At 35.8% G+C, this 17,097-nt stretch overlaps 1 protein-coding gene across 2 annotated transcripts in view; it reads right to left on the bottom strand.

Moving 5' to 3' along the window:
* Positions 1-17,097, bottom strand: part of SLC9A9 (solute carrier family 9 member A9) — a 565,509-nt gene that overhangs the window by 397,250 nt on the left and 151,162 nt on the right. For both annotated transcript variants that reach the window (XM_074405917.1, XM_074405918.1), the window contains exon 5: positions 13,143-13,258. In XM_074405917.1, coding sequence (XP_074262018.1) covers positions 13,143-13,258 — 116 coding nt within the window. The remainder of the gene's footprint in view (positions 1-13,142; positions 13,259-17,097) is intronic.

Genomic DNA, 17,097 nt, shown 5'->3' with positions numbered 1-17,097 from the left:
TTTTATATTCCTTAAAATTTTATACCTTTATTCTTTATTAAAATTAGTCCCAAATAGTTGTAAGTTTTACAGATACTGAATTTTATTTTTAGAAACTTGCTGCTAAATTTTTTAAATGCACCTTGCAAAATTTTGAGCACCTCACAAAATTTTGTTTTTAATTCTAATAGGTTTTTTAAAAAATATAGTAACATCAACGAAAATGGCAGCTTTGTAATTTCTACTTTTATGCAAAGTTTTTTTTTTTTCTTTTTCTTACTGCATTTGCTAGAAATTCTATGCCATTATCTTCGATTTTTCCCTTTACATATTCTCTGCTTTAGGACACTGACCACATGAACTACATCAATAGGTGCCTATGCCCTCCAGCTTCTAATTGAGTTTGGCCAATGAGGAGCCCCAGAAGAGATTAGAGGAGGGGTAGAAAAAATGACTTTGGTATTTATTCCCTGACATTTCCCCCTGAAATATTACCTTGAACTAAAAGTGTCCCTGAACAGAAGGTTATTCCTCTCCACCAGGTGACGTATTCCACAAACTTCCTCCCACTGAGTTCTAGTGACCACTCTCTCTTACTGCTTTGAACCTAAGAGTGATAACTGTTTGGCTACTCCCAAGTTCCAGACCTGCACTATTATTTGTAGTTATTCTACAAATAAACTTTGCAACAAGTCCTCTATAAATAAAACCTCTGTCAATTATCCAATTTCCAGTTTTCACTTAGGATAATAGTTGGTATTAGATTTTGGGAAATGCTTTCAATTATATTTAAATACTTTTTTCTTTTTTACTTAGAATTTTTACTAGTAATGCTGCTGCATATTACTAAATGTCTTTTCCTCACTGATATGATTATATATTTATTCTCTTATCATGTATTGATGTAATAGATTATGTTAATGGGTTTCATGATATTGTACCACTGTCACTTTCATGGTATATTCTGCCTAACATTATTATTTTTTTGATGGATTAATTTATCTGACAAGTATTTACTGATTGTCTCCTCTGAGACAGCTTATAGTTCTATGCACTGGGAATACATTAGTGAACAAAATTTCTGACCATGTGCAACTAACATTGCTGAGTTCTTTTTGTAAGGTCTTTTATAAGGTTGTTCAAATTAGGTTCTGATTATTTCAGGAACTTATTCCCTGGGTGTGTGCTCTGTTTATTCTGACCAGGCTTCCTCTCTCAGGCTGCTGAAAAGTCTTGACATGTTTTTATCTTTCTTTGTCGGCTTTTTGGAGTTTAAGACTGTTTGTTGGACAGAAGATAGCAGTCCTGTGGCAGAAGGCAGCAGTCCTGTGAGTGGCAGAAGATAGGCCAGTGATGGAGAAGCAGATGGGCTACCCTTCAGGCACCTGGAGGAGACAGCTCCCTTACCCAGGAAGCAAGGAATCAAATTCATTCATGCAGGCTAATGTCAACGACTACCACCTTCCTGTCACCAAGGTCCACAGATTTCTACAACCCAAACATCTTTTCAGGATTCATAGCTTTCCAGTCTCCACCTAAAGACTTCTTTGAAACTGGTATCGAGAGGCTCATGCTGCTCATGGTAGAGAAAGCTCAGTATCTGTTATTTCAGATAACACAAAGGGTTTGCACAAAGCTCAAGGCTTCACCAGCACTTGATTGCATATAGGAACCAACAGCTCTTTGCCTTAGGAAAATCAGATAAATTACAATAAGTAATAAAGGGCAAGAAAGCCAAGTTAAGGTCACTACTTTTCCAGAATCCACTGCTGACCTTCATGAATTTTTAAGAGTGATTGTAATGTAATGTTAAGTTTTGAAACGACTGTCTTAGGGCCAAGTCACTAACCTCTAAACCTTAGTTTGCTCCTTTATAAAGTAAGGGTGGTAAATTAAAAGAAGCATCTCTTTCCACAAAAGTATTCTACACTTTTAATCTTTTAAATCATTCTATTTTATATCTAAATACATTGTGCATACATTGTCTGGATCAATGAAAACACCTATAAAAGATTGTATAAGTTTAGAAATTTTAACTAAACTATATATTGTATAATATTTAAAATTATATTAGTTTGCCATTTTTGTTTTTAGTGACTTTAAATAATGCAACTTTATTACATTTCTGTGTATAGAAGTCCAACACATGTCTCAGTTATATCAAACTAAGATTTCAGCAGAGCTGCACAAGAGGATAATCAGTTTCTTTGCCCTTTCCAACTTCCAGAGGCCACCCACATTCCTGGGCTCATAGCCCCCTCCCTCCATCTTCACAGTCAGCAATATTACATCTCTATGCACCTTTCTTTCATAGTCACATCTTCCTCTGACTGCAGCCAGGAAAAGTTTCACAACTTTTAGAGATCCATGTGATTAAACTGGACTCATTCAGATAATCCAGGGTAATCTCCACATTTCAAGGTCCTTAATTTAATCACTCTTGTAAATCCCTTTTTGCTATTTAAGGTAATATATTCACAAATTCTGAAGATTAAGGTATGGGCATCTTTGAAGGGCCATTATTTTGCTTACCACTAAATTACTATTAATATTTCAGGTGTGATGATGGAATTGTGGTTTTGCTTAAAACTGTATGCTTAAAATGTAAATTTATTTATGGCCACATTATTTGACCAAGGATCTAGATAAGATCTTTACATCCCATTTAGATGATACAAGTAGCGGCTCAAAATAATAAGAATATAGGACATTTTTGCTGCAAGAATAATTCTAGCTGATAATTTGGAAGAAGTGATAGAAAAGAATCCCATTTTGTTAATTCTAATGAAACTAATAGGTTCAAACAATCAGCATCAATGGATGAAATCATTGTACAAAAGTTTTATAGGGAAATTTATTAGGAGGAATCAGGCTGTCACCATCTGAACCCATTGGTCACATTTAGCATCAGTAAAAGTCAGCACCGAGACTTTTAGTCTGACTAAAAGCCATTGTGTGGCTTCTAATATGATGTAACACAATTGCCCAAGCATCACCTATTCAATATTCTTGCAAAAACTGATGAATTTGAATCTAAATAATCAGGACTTTCTGAAGCTAACTCTCACTTACAGAAATATGAGGATACAGGAAAAATTAAATGAAATCATGGGAAGGAGACAAATCCAGAATGTGGTACATCTTTTATAACTGACCCAGTTTTCTCAATAATAGCATTTTTTAAAAAGGTAGGAGGAAGCACTGGTGTAGATTAAAGGAGAATGCAAAGATGAGACAACTAAATATTATTTGTAAAACCTGTTTGGGTTATCAAAGGCAAAGGGCAAAAATAAGGAAAATTTTAGTATGGATTGGTTATTAGATGACACCAATGGATTATGGAATATTTTTCAGGTTGGATAATGGCTTCACGACACATAGGAATCATGTCCTTAATTAATCTTAGACAGGAGTACCAAAATACATTTTTCAGGCTGGATAATGGCTTCATGACACATAGGAACCGTGTCCTTAATTAATCTTAAAGATGCGTACCAAAATGACAATGTCTGAGATTTGCTTTTAAAAATTACTGCCTCTCATCTATAAGAATAGACATCAAAGTATATTTGTGTTTCATTCAAAGCAAAATTACCACAGTACGTATACCATACTCCCAACTTTAACCAAGCAACTCACAAATGAATATAGTTGGTCACGGGAGAATTAACCAGGTAGGAAGAATCATGGAAATCCACTATTATCATGAAAACAAGCAAAAACGTACACATCTCACTGTATTATACTGAGGCTAAAATAGCAGCCCCTACTTAGCACAGGTTAAAAATAATGTCAACATAACAATAAAAATAAGACACTATCTTATTTAATCCTTATCAAGAACCTTTAAAATAAATCTTATATCCCCATTTTATATTTGGAGTAACTGAGGCTCAAGTGAGTCAGATAAAATGAAGATTTAAACCTGACTGTCCCACACCATGAACAGTGTTCTTCATCAATAGTCAATGACTGCTCTATTTATTCGATAAGTACTTACTATGTACTGTGCAAAACTCAATGGGTCTTTTATACTGTGAAGCATTTGTGATGATCTAGTTATTAAATATTATCTAGTGTTGATGATGATACAGATAAAGAAATAGATCCTATTAAGCACTTGTGTATTTTGCCTTGTTTGGTGAGAGAAGTAAACTAATAATTTACATCAACTAGATTTTTTAAATCTAAACTTGATGAAAAAAACTATGGACTGTATTTTCCAATTGGATATGCAGGTTGTCTCCATTTACTCATTTTAGATAAATATTTACTTTTGATATTGAGTCTACCCAATTTAGGAATATTAAATGTGTCAATATTCTTTGTAGCCAGGCTAACATAATATAAATATCAAATTTTTTGAACCTGAGATAAGTTATATAAGACAAAACAGTAACAGGCATTCCAAAAACAATGCTGGGATTGTCAAGCTTTAAAAACGTATTTATATTATAACAAAAAGAGTACAACTGACATCTTTGGACAGGAGTTTATTTAATCCGCTGTCCCCAAGTCAAAGGCTACAGTATTCATGGTTTAAATGGCACATATATGATACTTGAATCATACAGATATTTACTCTCTTATTTCTGAAGCTTGGGTGTAAACCATTTTATAGGTTATTATGTATTGGAGCAGAAAAATGAGACTGGGAGAAGAGATTTTAGAAAGAAAATCTCAGACATATTAATTCAATCTCATAAAAATAAATTGCCTATATTTTACCAAATGGCATAATCTATGCAGTGCATTGTATCTGTACTTAACACTACATCTGTACTTAAGACTCAATTTTAAATTACTACAGTATTTCTATTAAGGATCATGGTTTTGGTTTCCAACAGTTTTATTTTTACATGTATTTGTAGGAGTGCTGTCCAATAAAATATAATGCAAGCCACATATGTAATTTTAAATATTCTACTAGTCACCTTAAAAAGGTTAAAACAATGAGGAAATTAGTTTTATAGAATATTTTATTTAACTCATTTTTAAGTGAATATTATCCTTTCAACATGTAACGAATACTGTATAAAATTATTAATGAGATGTGTCATTTTTTTCAAATGATGTCTTGGGAATCTTGGGTGTATTTATACTTGCATCTCATATCAATTTGGACCAGTCACATTTCTAGGGTTCAGCAGCCACATGAATCTCGTAAGTATCATATCAGACACAGCATCTCTTATGCCCTATCTAATGTTACCTACATCACGACATCCTGGATTAATTTTCTAGGGGAAAAATTGGACAAGTCTCTGAATTAAGAATTATTTTCTTGTTTTGAATACTGGATTAATACTTCTGGAGTTCAAAATAGTGCAGCTGTATTTGAGTCTCAATGCAGCTGCATCATGTAAAATGAAGACACTCTAATCCAAATAGGAAACAGGACAATTGATGGAGTGAGAAAACACACAGAACACACATACTTAAATGAGTGGCTTCCTGAAGACCTTGGAGGAAATGCCAGTTCTGTAAATATCAGGATGAGTTTCTGGCATCTTCTGGGTGATTATTTACTACTTGATGCAATGTGCTGAGTTCTTCTTTTTCCCGAAGGAAGCTACTATTTTGAACATCTTTCAACTTAGAAAAATTACATGATTATAACTGCTTCTTGCAAGTCTACAAACCATAGCTTGGCATACTCTGGAAAATGTTCAGCCACTGACAATCAGGTCAATAGGAGAAAGAAATGTTTGCTACACAGTGGGACAAGAAGGAAGGCACATATCTTTGTTTTAGTTAAATATATCTTCTCTGGTGGACAGAAACTGATATTGCCACTCAGCTGAGTGCTGGAAGTCCAGCTATATGTTAGAAATGCAGCTATGTGCTGGAAGTCCACCCTCATCTTTGGAGACTGTCCCTCCAGGGTCCATAAGACATCTCATCTTCTAGGGTGACCTAGAATACTCAACTGCTTCACATTTCATAATTGAAAAGAGATCCCCTTTCCCATGACACACTTTACCCTAGTAGTTTCTTCCTCAAGTTATATTAATTCACTGATTTAACAGGTATTTATTAAGAACCTGCTGTTCTAGATATCAGAACTGTAAGATTTAAAAGATAGGAAAAAAAAATCCAGAAAATGGGAAAAAAATATCTTCTCCACAGGAGACAGGAAATAAGTAAATAAATAAACAGATCAATAGTGATTAATGATTAGAGATGGGAAGAAAGTAAGGCACGGGCAGGGGATAGAAAGCTCTGTGATTGGGGTGTTTTGGGAAGGGGTGCAATATCTGATAGAGTGAGCAAGAAAGGCTCTCACTGAGGCTATGGTTGAGTATAGACCTGAAGAAGGTGGGGAGGGAGCAACAAGTGCAAATACCCCGAGGCAGCCACAATACTGGTATGATCAAGGCACATGGATATGCTGGCATCTCCACGTGTCTTTACACACCTTAAATACCTCCCTCTTTATCTCACCTACCCAATATAAAAGTATATTTCTGACTTACTAATCAAAATTGTCTTGGATCATCAAATTTACCAAATGGGAACCCAAGACAACAATGAAAGAGACAAGAGGATAGTGTGAAGCTAGACAGCACCTTGACAAGCTTTGGCCAATTGCAAAATGAGAGCTGTTAAACAAATCATCGATTTCCAGTTGGGGTTTCTGCTCCCTTGAGTTTTGTTTATCTTTTCTCTCCCATTCCCCATCCTCCTAGTCTCTGTTTTTTGCACATACCAGAAGAGCTGGCTCACTGATTGAGCGCTCTGTGTATTTCTCTCTGTCCCTGATGACCTTCCCATCATCAGCAAGATCCTCATCAGTAAGAAAAGGAGGAAATAAAATGAATTAAATTATAGTCAAACAATCCCAAATGAAGCTAAATCAAAAATTGGCTGAGAGTCTGAAACGTGCAGGAAGAATTTAAGACTAAATGTGTATCCATAAAAAATGAATATAAAAGAAATAACACCTAGCTAATATTTAGCTAAGGCTAAATGGGAAAGAATTAATTTTAAAAGGCCAAGAAATATCAGACCTGGAGAGCACAGGTTCCCTCTCATAAATTAATGAGTCACAATAATTTAGGCAATAAATGAATAATTGTGGGTTAAGATTAACTAGGTGTTTTAAGGTTGTTGAAGATCTTAAATTGCACCAATTTAGCAGAGATTGGGTTCAGCATGTTTTAACATAACATTAGTTCCCGGTAAAAGTGGAGAATTTAAGGGTTCCTATTCATGTGTGGGTTTCTACCTTATGAGATCATCTTTAGCATTTGTTGATTTGAGGTTGGAACCTCAGAATATAAGGTTAGCAGTCTTTGGATTGACTTTTATTTTCTCCAAAATAAAAGCATGTCTTAAATAAAAACCAGTCTTATAAGAATAAAAATCATGGAATGTTAGATCTGGAAGGGTATTAGACCTTTAGCTAAAATTTTTTATTTTGCAGATGAAGAGTCAGTTTCGTCTGTTAAAGAAAAAAAAAAAAAGTTGGAAGTAATGAGAAACAATACCTTCTACTTCCAAGAATGTATAAAATCTAGAGAGGGTAAGTGGCTGCCCAAAGTCGCACAGCTGGTCCATGCCAAACTTGGAAAGTGGACTTGGGCCTCAGGATGCTCTTTATGGTGATGAGCCAATATTGTATTTTTAAAACAACTGAGTCAGCTCAGTTGTTTTACACAATGGAAATAAATAGGCATTTTACCAAGTTGGATCCCTCCCTCCCTTCCTCCTCCTCTTCTTTCCTTTTGCCTTCCCTCCTCCCTCGCTCGCGTCCTTTCTCTTTCTCTTTCTTTTCTTTTCTTTCTTTATAAAAGGTCTTGCTACGTTTTCTAGGCTGATCTAGAACTCCTGGCCTCGAGCAATCCTCGTGCCTTGGCCTCCCAGAGTGTTGGGATTACAGTCATGAGCCACTGTGCCAGGCCTGGATGTTTTATTTTTCCATTTTAATTGCTTTTCCTGTGCTATCTAAACATAACTTCAGGTGCATCACCTGCCACGGAAGGAGAAAGGCTTGACTACAACTCAGTTATGTTTAGAGCTAGCTGAGTCACTCAGTAGAAGGCAACAAACTCAGCCTTCAGTGTTGGGACCAGGGAGTGTTAGTTGCAGTGCTTTTGAACTTGCAGATTTGTGCAAAGGTGATACAAAAATGAGACCTGACCCTGAAAGGCAGAATATCTATGTATGGCAGAAGAGAACATTCTTAACTAGTTAGATGGGCTGAAAATATATTTGTCTTGAGTCCGTGCTTCCAGCAGCTGCCAAGGGACTTCTGCATTTCCCTTGGGCTATATGAGGGTGAAATATTCTGGCAATGACATAGTGACAAGGCCATTTCTAACCCTGAGGCGAGAGCATTCTATCCCTGTATACCACTGTGCAGCTCTGATCTTCAATCTACGCCATGGGTTCCAAACCTAAGACTCACTTTCATTTCATGTTCTTTCATCATATAGCAACTGCCCCCACCCCTTATTCCATAAGCAAAATAAAACATGACAAATCAGGAAAACTACTTGTAACTTATGTTACAGACAAAAGATTAATATTCCTAACATATTAGGGCATCTAAACCTTGAAATGTCTAATGACTCTACTGGAAAGGGATAAATACAAATAGAAAATATATAATATATGCATATATACATAATAGAAAAAATTTTTGTCCCAAAAATTTCATGTCTCCTAAGCATATGAATCTTACTCATAATAAAATACAAAAATACAAACATAGAATCCTGCTCATAATAGAAACACTCAAAAAGTATGAAGCTATGCTACAGGGATATATAAACCCTCACCTTTCATATGGATAACCCTCCCGCACCAAGTTTTGACAAGACTGTGAAGAACACGTGTTGTCATACCTTGCTGGTACGTATGCAAAATTGTACAAATTTTATGGTGAGGAGTTTGGCATCTAGGGAAATTACAAATGCATTTACCATTATCTCTTTCCAGAAGTTTCTCCCAAAGAAACACTGTCAAAATGTGAAAAGCTATTAATTTCAATGCCATACATAATTGCAGAAGAAGAACCCAAATTTTTATCGATAGAAGACTGACTGAATAAACTATGGGGTACTCTTCAACTACTGAACAGAATTAGAAAGATGATGGTTATTATCTATTTTGAGACAGGGTCTTTGTCATCCATGCTGGAGTGCAGTGACATGATCATAGCTCACTGTAGCCTCAACCTTCTGGGCTCAAGTGATCCTCCCCACTCAGCCTCCCAAGTAGCTATAGCTGGAATTACTGGTGTGCTCCACCACACAAAGCTATTTTGTAATTTTTTATTTTGGAGAGACAGGGTTTCCCTATGTTGTCTAGGCTGGTCTTGAACTCCTGGGCTCAAATGATCCTCCCACCTTGGCCTCCCATAGGGTTGGGGTTATAGGCATGGGCCACTGGTCCCAGGTGAGAAAGATTCTTAAATATTGCTATAAAGAGACCTTCAAAATATTGTTAACTAAATAAAAGTAAGGTGAAGAACCACGTGCATAGTAGCATATAGCAGAATGTGTGCATGTTTATTTGCTTACATTTAAAAATGGAAGGGTAAGCCAAAAACCAACCAAAATCATTGGAAATTTAGGGTAAAGGAGACAGGGAGAGAAGCTAGATTTCTCTTATTTTGTCCTGTGGTTTTCTTTTTAGAGTCCTATAAATAATCTAATTTTAAAACAAAAATCAAGATCAAAATAAAACAAGTGAACATTATTATATGTTGACTTGTGGCTTAACCACACAGAGAAATTATTCCAAGTGATTTTAAACAGGGAGTCATTTTTAACCGTACATCACTAGCAGGATATATCCAAAGGTTAAAAATAACCACAATAAAATCATAAGCAGTTTTAGTTATTACACTTTTAGTAACGGTATATGTAATGCTTTTGAGAATATATTTTAAGCAAGTAAGAAATTATATTAATGTGTAAGAAGAAAAAGAGTAGGCAGAAGAAAATAAAAATGTAAATAAAAATTCAAGGCAGTTAAGTTCCTATAATACTAAATTTTAACTGAAAATCTTATGAATTTGTGATATAATTTCTCTTTTTAATAAAAGATCTAAAAACAATGACCAATCCAGCAGCAATGCAATCTCTTAGTGCCCAGATTACGATCTTCAGCTAAATTTCCCTCTTAGAAAGAGCCAAAGCTTTTTGGAGAAATGGGAAATTCCTAGTTAGGGTGCAGGAAATAGACAAGGTAAGGTTGAAACATCTAGTCTTACCCAAAAGCATGAAACCTATCAAAAACTGTTGGGGTTCTAATAAAAGGATATAGAATCAACTTGAAGGGCTCTCACTTATAAAAAAATGGAATATTTTGATCATGAAAAGAATACAATGACAACAGTAGACTGAAACATATCATCTATGTAAAAATCCATGTGCTCATAATGATTTTTTTTTTTTTTTTTTTTTTTGAGATGGAGTTTCACTCTTGTTACCCAGGCTCGAGCGCAATGGCACGATCTCGGCTCACTGCAACCTCTGCCTTCTGGGTTCAGGCAATTCTCCTGCCTCAGCCTCCTGAGTAGCTGGGATTACAGGCACGTGCCACCATGCCCAGCTAATTTTTTGTATTTTTAGTAGAGACGGGGTTTCACCATGTTGACCAGGATGGTCTCGATCTCTTGACCTCGTGATCCACCCACCTCGGCCTCCCAAAGTGCTGGGATTACAGGCTTGAGCCACCGCGCCCGGCCTAATGATACATTTTTAAAAGCTCATCTCATTGGTCACATGTGAAGAATGTTCCACAACATATTCCTTTGAAAATTAGTAAATAAAGAGAAAAAAATGGATTATTTCTCCTGCTTTTGTTGTTTAAATTATACCATTGGGTACTGAAGTAATTGAACTGGAAAACTACTTCATTAAGGAGAGTACCACCAGCTAATAAATGCAAAAGGTAGGATTAGATTAGCATACCACTAGTTTTGTAACCCCTAATAAATATGGCTTAAGCAAAAACCATCAATGGATATTAAAGCTATTGGGTAAAATGGGCAACTCTAAAATGTAAAGCTTCATAAACTTTAACGTGCATATGAATCTCTTAAGGATACTGTTAAATTCTAGCATTTGATGCATTAGGTCTGTGGTCAAGCCTGATATTTTACATTTATAAAAGTCACTGTGTGGTGCCAATCATGCTGGCCTGAGAAGTGATCCTCCCATCTCAGCCTCCCAAGTAGCTATACCTGGAACTACTGGTGTGCACCACCACACCAGGCTATTATTTTATTTTATCTTTTGGAGAGATAGGGTTTCCCTATGTTGTTCAGGCTGGTCTTAAGCTCCTGGGCTCAAGTAATACTCCCACCTTGGCCTCCCATAGGGTTGGGATTATAAGCGTGAGTCACTGCTCCTAGCTGAGAAAGATTCTTACAACATTCAACAGTTGGTCTGATACTGTTAGCTAGGCCTTGGCATTCTCCTGTTGAACAAAAACAACTTCACAGAATGACATCAGGCAAGGTTATTCTGTGACCATGATGGACCCAGACAAAAAGAGTACTACTATGTAATTATGTCTAAACACAAATGATGAACATTGTCCAAACCACAAAACTGACCAAACATCCCCCTATCCTGGCTATTGTGAATTACCACTGCTTCTTTACCAATTGTAGCTTTAGGCTCAATCAAGTCTTTCCTCCTTCTAAATAAGACTTAACTAAGATGCCCAGTCTTGGAGTTATTCCCACTTCCTGACAGCATTGAATCCAGACCAAAGCCCTGATGCCTTAAACCCTCACTAAAATAACCAAACATAAACCCAGGTCCTATAATAAGTCCTTTCTAATACCCACTGAGATGTAACATGGTTCCCTATGTTATCCACTTTTATTGCAACAAGTAATAAAACCATCTTGTTCAACTACAGGTATGTTCTGGTAGTCTTTCCTAGAATAGCAATCCAATAATGTGATGGATCAGGCTGACAGTGAGTCACCAATCACTATTTGCCTCCTGAGGTGATGCAATAGAAGGCTCACAGCACCACCTTTAAAGTAATCATGTCAAAAAAGTGGAACCTGAATCTGATTAAACCTCTGGATCTAACCATCAGTTTATAAGAATTACAGGGCACTGAGGAGTATTTTAAGGAATTGTATTTGATTCAACCACAAGACAAATTACCTCTAAAACAAATAAATGACAAGAAAATAAAAAACAAAAGGGAAACTTCTAGATTAAAAGAGGCTCAACTATCATATCAATCCATTGTAATATGTAGCCCTTGTTTGGATCTTGATTTGTACAAACTGCTATAAAAATAATGACAATAAGACAATTAGGGATATTAAAACAATGACCAGATTTTGGACATTATTAAAGAATGATTATTAATATTTTTGGGGTCTTACAATGGCAGTTCTCATCTTTAAAAACATTTACAAAGAAAATAATATGATGGCTAGAATTTGCTCTAACATAATCCAGTCATGATGAGAGAGAGAGAGTGTGTGGAGGGGGTATAACAAGATGATTGCCTGTATTTGATAATTGCTGAAGGGTGTATGCCAATACTTTTTACTATCTCCCTATGTTTGATGTGCTTGAAAGGTACCGTAGTAAATAATGTTTTAAAATATCTTTAAACCATTAATTTAATACAACAATCTCAAAAGAAGAGAAGCTACATTGACTGGAGAAAAATTCAGGATGATAACTCAAAATGGCTACATGTTCTAGAGCAGGGGTGTCCAATCTTTTGGCTTCCCTGCACTACATTGAAAGAAGAATTTTCCTGGGTCACACATAAAATACACTAACACTAATGCTATCTGATGAGCAAATAAAAAGATCTGTGCATACATCTCATTATGTTTTACGAGAGTTTATGAATTTGTGTTGGCCAGCATTCAAAGCCATCCTGGGCCACATGCAGCCTATGGGCCGCTGGTTGGAAAAGCATATTCTAGAGAAATAAACTATAATGATGTTAAAGATCTCTCCTACTACTAAAATTACTTTTTTAACCAATTTTTTTTAGCATTATTAAAATATTCCCCTTTTCTTTTGTAATTACTAACAGCTACATCAACTGAAGGTGAAGAGGAATATAAATTATTATGTGGACTCAGGTGATGGTCTTGGGAGCAACATGCAATTTAAATGTTTGATTCTTAAAAGAAGAAAATATATTATTTGAGCAATTACCTGGATCTGTAGCAGACATCAGTGAACCAAAGAATAAACAGTCAGTGAAATGAAAGTCTCCATTTTTCAACTGGTCAGCATGTATCATAGCCTTCACAAAACCATACATAATTAACCTGTTAAAGAGAAAAACGTGACCTTCAAACATCAGATGAACTCTGTGTAAACCCATGCTATCATAAGCCACATGCTAATGCTTTTCCTGAATAAGTATCATGCACAAATTGCCACCACCCTGTCAACTGACAGCCATGCTAGCTCTCTGTACACAGGAATCTCCTGGCTATGAAAGACAATTTTACTAAATATCACAATTCATTCACCTGGTAAAAGGTAACAGAACAGTTTATAGCATATTCCAATGAAAACAAGATAAATCTCAAAGATATAAAAAATTATCTGTCAAATGTGGCAGAGCAAATCATATCCAAAACAAAGCAGCTGTGCTGACATCTATAAATTGATTGCTTTTCAGTTTTCCTTGTTTTGTCTGTTGGGGGTGTCTGAAAAGGGTTCAAATTTTAAGTCCATCACTGTGATAAGAAGGATATTGGTCAATCACAGGGCACTCAGTCAACCAGTCACTTTATAATGGATGAGTCTCTGCTGCTACTGATATCAGGACACTTTCATGCTGAGTAAAGAATCACTGTTAGGTTAGAGCATGCAGAACTCCAGCTCACTGTTTAAAATGAATACTGAAATAGCTGCACTGTGATCTTTCAAGGAAAGATTCTATAACCTTATTATCCCCACACCATGACATGCAAATTGTCTGTTTGGTCATCATTTGCCATCCTATAGTTTTAAACTGGTGTTTAATTATTTAACTGACTGATTTTGTTAAGATCCTAGTAGAGGAAATAGAGAGGTGGGTGAACTGGATGACAGTGTAGCTTAAGAACTGTCAGTCTTTAGAAAGTGTAGACTATCACACCATTAGATGTATGCTTAAAGACTCACGTTAACTTAAAGTTAGTTATAAGGTTTGGGCATAGCTAAACAAGCTCAAAATCAGATATTAAAAATTATCATGGCAATAAGAATGCAGATTATGTTAAGAAAAGTATCACTGAGAGCGTATTTCACACCTACCTGCATTTAAATCCAGGCTGTACTACCTACTATCTACAGGATTTTAAAGTATTACTAAAACTTGCTGAACTTGAATATCCATGAGGTAGGGATAACAGTAATCGCCTACAGAACTGCTTTAAGGATTAACTAAGATAATGCATATTTGGTGTCTGGCACATAGCAAATTCTCGGTGAAGTTATTGAGGCTATTAATAATGATCAAAATAGTAAGTAACATTTACTTACCATTTTTACTTCTACACATGCTTTAACGCATTAAATCCCCAAATCACTGGTACTATTTTTTGTATTTTTAGCAAGAAAACTGAATACAGTGTGATTAACTAATTTGCTTAAGGTGACACAGCTATGAAGTTATGAAGGCCAGATTTGAATTGAGAAGGTCTGGCTCCAAAGCTTGGGCTTTTAATCATCGCACAGTTGCCTAGATCAACAGTTCTACATTTTACATGGTATGTTATCTCATGTAATATACCCTCAACCACCCTGTGATGTAGTTCCTCTAGGTAGTCGAAAGGACAGCAATAAAGTATCCCTAAGAAATTAGAAATAATTCTACCCTCTGAATTGAACTATTAAGCCAATCCATAATGGTTTAGTGCACAGGGGCCCAATATTCCTTTGCAAATCATGGATTCTAGAAGGGGAGGCTGAATCTTAACAGGCTGAAGGTATTAAATGTCTGAGAAAGACTATCAGTGGGACACACCATGGGAGCTGGGAAAAGGCAAGTTTAAGAGGCCTCATTCATAACAGCTCATCCACACTTATCCAGGGGACCACACACTGCTGGTTACTGGGTGCACAGTCTCTTGACAAGTGTAGGGTAGCTTCATTCAGCTTAGTTATTTATTCAACAGATACTTCTTTTTTTCATTGTTTATCTTTTTTTTTAAATTACACTTTAAGTTTTGGGATACATGTGCAGAACGTGCAGGTTTGTTACATAGGTATACATATGCCGTGGTGGTTTACTGCGCCCATCAACCTGTCATCTACATTAGGGATTTCTCCTAATACTATCCGTCCCCCAGACCCCCACCTCCAACAGTCCCCAGTGTGTGATGTTCCCCTCCCTGTGTCCATGTGTTCTCTTTGTTCAACTCCCAGTTATGAGTGAGAATATGCGGTGTTTTGTTTTCTGTTCCTGTGTTAGTTTGTTGAGAATGATGGTTTCCCGCTTTATCCACGTCCCTGCAAAGGATTTGAACTCATCCTTTTTTATGGCTGCACAGTATTCTATGGTATATATGTATCACAATTTCTTTATCCAGTCTATCATAGATGGGTATTTGAGTTGGTTCCAAGTTTTTGCTATTGTGAAGCACGCTGCAATAAACATACGTGTGCATGTGTCTTTATAGAATGATATATAATCCTTTGGGTATATACCCTGTAATGGGATTGCTGGGTCAAATTGTATTTCTGTTTCTAGATGCTTGAGGTATCCCCACCCTGTCTTCCACAATGGTTGAACTAATTTACACTCCCATCAACAGTGTAAAAGCATTCCTATTTCTCCACATCCTCTCCAGCATCTGTTGTTTTCTGACTATTTAATAATCACCATTTTAACTGGTGTGAAATGGTATCTCGTTGTGGTTTTGATTTGCATTTCTCTAATGACCAGTGATGATGAGCTTTTCTTTGTATGTTTGTTGGCTGCATGAATGTCTTCTTTTGAGAATAGCCCACTTTTTTATGGGATTGCTTGTTTTTTTCCTGTAAATTTGTTTAAGTTCCTTGTAGATTCTGGATATTCAACTTTTGTCAGATGGCTAGATTGCTAAAATTTTCTCCCATTCTCTAGGTTGCCTGTTCACTCTGACGATAGTTTCTTTTGCTGTGCAGAAGCTCTTCAGTTTAATTCGATCCTATTTGTCAATTTTGGCTTTTGTTGCCACTGCTTTTGGTGTTTTAGTCATCAAGTTTTTTCCCATGCTATGTCCTGAATGGTATCACCTAGGTTTTCTTCTAGGGTTTTTAGGGTTTTAGGTCTTACATTTAAGTCTTTAATCCATGAGTTAATTTTTATGTAAGGTGCTTCTTATTGATCCCCTATTATGTGTCATGCTCTGTGCTGAAGGCATAAATTATATCCATGAACAAACAAAGATCCCTGCTCTCATGGAACACACAGTTTAGCAGGATAGACAGCAATTAGACACAATCAGAAATTCAAATTATAACTGTTATGTACATTACTTTCTGATCAACACTGGGACATTCTGAACAGTCATGGCATTAGCAGAAAAATGCTCCTGAGTATTCATCCCTTCAGCCTCTTCTGGCATTAGCCCAACTTCACCTTGGCCCTTTCTCACTTGAACTACACTTCAAATATTGAATATCAGTGGGTTCTGAAATCAATATAAACTTTATGATCTATCATTGTATTTCTGAATTCTATACCCATTAGTTAATTTTGCATGTTAGGAATCTGAGTCTCAGAATTAAAATGACTTGTTCCATAGTCTACAGAAGCCATTAAATTGAATAATGTAAAACATTTATGTGTATATACTACCTAGGTATGGCAGGGTTACATGGAAACTAGAACCTCATGTACTATTGCTGGAAATGAAATTAAAGTCTTTAGGGAAACCAATCTGGCAAGTCATTCCAAAAGTATTAATTCTAAAAAATATGGCTAAAAATTCTATGGCTTATTAAATGATTTATTATAAAATTATACCAAGAAATTAATCAAATGTGTACCAAAAGATGTGAATTTAGATTAGGATTCCTATTATTTACAATAATGAAATCTTCAAAGCAATCTACATGTTCAATGAATGACTAATATAATGCCTATGATGACAGACTAATATGCAACTATTAAAACTATATAATAATA

Source organism: Saimiri boliviensis, chromosome 9 (assembly GCF_048565385.1).
Source record: "Saimiri boliviensis isolate mSaiBol1 chromosome 9, mSaiBol1.pri, whole genome shotgun sequence".
Taxonomy (NCBI): Eukaryota; Metazoa; Chordata; class Mammalia; order Primates; family Cebidae; genus Saimiri; species Saimiri boliviensis.
This window is presented reverse-complemented; position numbering and strand designations above follow the sequence as displayed.